At 22.2% G+C, this 1,820-nt stretch overlaps 2 protein-coding genes across 4 annotated transcripts in view; one reads left to right on the top strand and one right to left on the bottom strand.

Moving 5' to 3' along the window:
* LOC102679967 (probable tubulin polyglutamylase TTLL2) overlaps window positions 1-104 on the top strand; it is a 5,350-nt gene extending 5,246 nt beyond the window's left edge. For both annotated transcript variants that reach the window (XM_006622568.2, XM_006622567.2), the window contains one exon: window positions 1-104. This exon is cut by the window's left edge and continues 1 nt beyond it. The gene's annotated coding sequence lies outside the window, so the exon portion shown is untranslated.
* LOC102679758 (40S ribosomal protein S4) overlaps window positions 1-1,742 on the bottom strand; it is a 2,652-nt gene extending 910 nt beyond the window's left edge. The window contains exons 1-5 of one of the 2 annotated variants that reach the window (XM_031513739.1): window positions 1,616-1,742; window positions 893-1,151; window positions 514-611; window positions 251-422; window positions 1-116 (exon numbers count right to left, since the gene is read on the bottom strand). In XM_031513739.1, coding sequence (XP_031369599.1) covers window positions 1-116; window positions 251-422; window positions 514-611; window positions 893-1,151; window positions 1,616-1,618 — 648 coding nt within the window. In that variant the 5' untranslated portion in view covers window positions 1,619-1,742. The remainder of the gene's footprint in view (window positions 117-250; window positions 423-513; window positions 612-892; window positions 1,152-1,615) is intronic. The other variant, XM_031513738.1, reaches the window with a different exon arrangement.
* Between the last annotated feature and the right edge of the window lie 78 nt (window positions 1,743-1,820).

The raw sequence follows: 1,820 nt of genomic DNA on the forward strand, positions 1-1,820 counted from the left end.
ATGCCCTTGTGAATCTTTAATATGACAAATATCAAAAGATCCAGGATGACGTTCGCGACTAACTACTGTACCTACACGTCCTAAATTTCTTCCACCAGTAATCATACAGAGATTACCTAAAAAAATTATTTAAATAATATATTATTTATATAATTATTTTAAAAAATTATTATTTTTATATTTAGCATTATTTTTAAAAAATGCTAAATACAATAAAAATAAAAATAAAATGACCAAAAAAATATTATACCTGAATCAAATCGAATAGAATCTAAAATTTTTCCTGTTGCTATATCTAAATGGATAGTATCATTAACTTTAATTACAGGATCTGGATAACGAATAGTTCTTCCATCATGTGTTACCAAAAATGGAATTCCTTTTGGACCAGTTTGAACACGTTTAACTTTACATAATTTATACTACAATAAAAATTAAAATAATCTTTTAACAAAAAAATTAATTTAATTGAATCATTGATTTATCTCTGATTTAATGCCATTATTTAAATACCTTTGCTTCTTCTGCAGTAATTCTATGAGTGGTAAATCTGCCTTTAACATCATAAATTAATCGGAAATATTCACCAGTCTTATTAATTGTAATGACATCTAAAAAAATTTATATATATATATATATATATTTCTATTATTATTATAATTATATATAAACTGTGCACTTTTTGGGTAATACATAAAGAATATTTTATTCAATTTGTGACCAAAAAAGATATGATTTATTATTGGCTAATATTTAACTATAATTCATCATTTGAAAAGTATTATAGCTTCCATATAGCCTTATATATTTCTTAAATATTTATATCATATTTCAAATTTATATAATATATCATTATAACTAAGAAAAAAAAAGAAAGTATTTCATAACTTACCCATAAAACCTGCTGGATAATTCGCATCAGTTCTAACCTTACCATCAACTTTAATCAAACGTTGCATTACAATTTTTGTTACTTCAGAATTAGTTAATGCATATTTCAATCTATTGCGAAGAAAAATAACAAGAGGAAGAGATTCTCTTAATTTATGAGGTCCCGTAGATGGACGTGGAGCATATACACCTCCAAGTTTGTCTAACATCCATGCTTTAGGCGCGTTAAGACGTTTCAAGTGCTTCTTTGGTCCACGTGCCTAAAATCAATTTTCATTTATTAATTATTTCAAATAAAATATATAAAAATTTAAACTTTTTAATATCAAAAATATATAACTCAATTTAATCTATTGTAACTTTATACACGAGTATATGTAGATTATTAACACTATATATATTTTTATTTTTTACTTTTCTTTAATACTATAATTATTATATATATATTATTATATTATAAATTAAGTTATATTAAAAATATATTTTCTTAATAGATCATTAACAAATATTTATATAAAATACTAACTACTCTATTTAAAAATACTTTTTTTTACACATATCTTAACCGTATTTACACATATTTAAACGAATTTAATAAATCATATAAGAATAAATATTCACTTTAATTTATTTAGTTTATTCTTTACTTGGATATTAAGAAATATAATATAGCATGCAATCGATGTAAACAGATTTCATATTGACAACAAATAGTCAGACTTACCATCTTGATTTTCTAAACGGAAAAGACACATGCACGCTATGATTCTATATATCAAAACTTTCCGCAACGCCACTGTAGCTAAAATGGCGGATTTATATTCGAAATTGATATTTTAATAAATGATTTACATTATTTTAAATTAATTTGAAAATTTTTATTTTTTTTTAAATTTTAGTTATATTTTATTTTATATATATATATATAT

This window comes from Apis dorsata, unplaced genomic scaffold (assembly GCF_000469605.1).
Source record: "Apis dorsata unplaced genomic scaffold, Apis dorsata 1.3 scaffold_722, whole genome shotgun sequence".
Classification (NCBI taxonomy): Eukaryota; Metazoa; Arthropoda; class Insecta; order Hymenoptera; family Apidae; genus Apis; species Apis dorsata.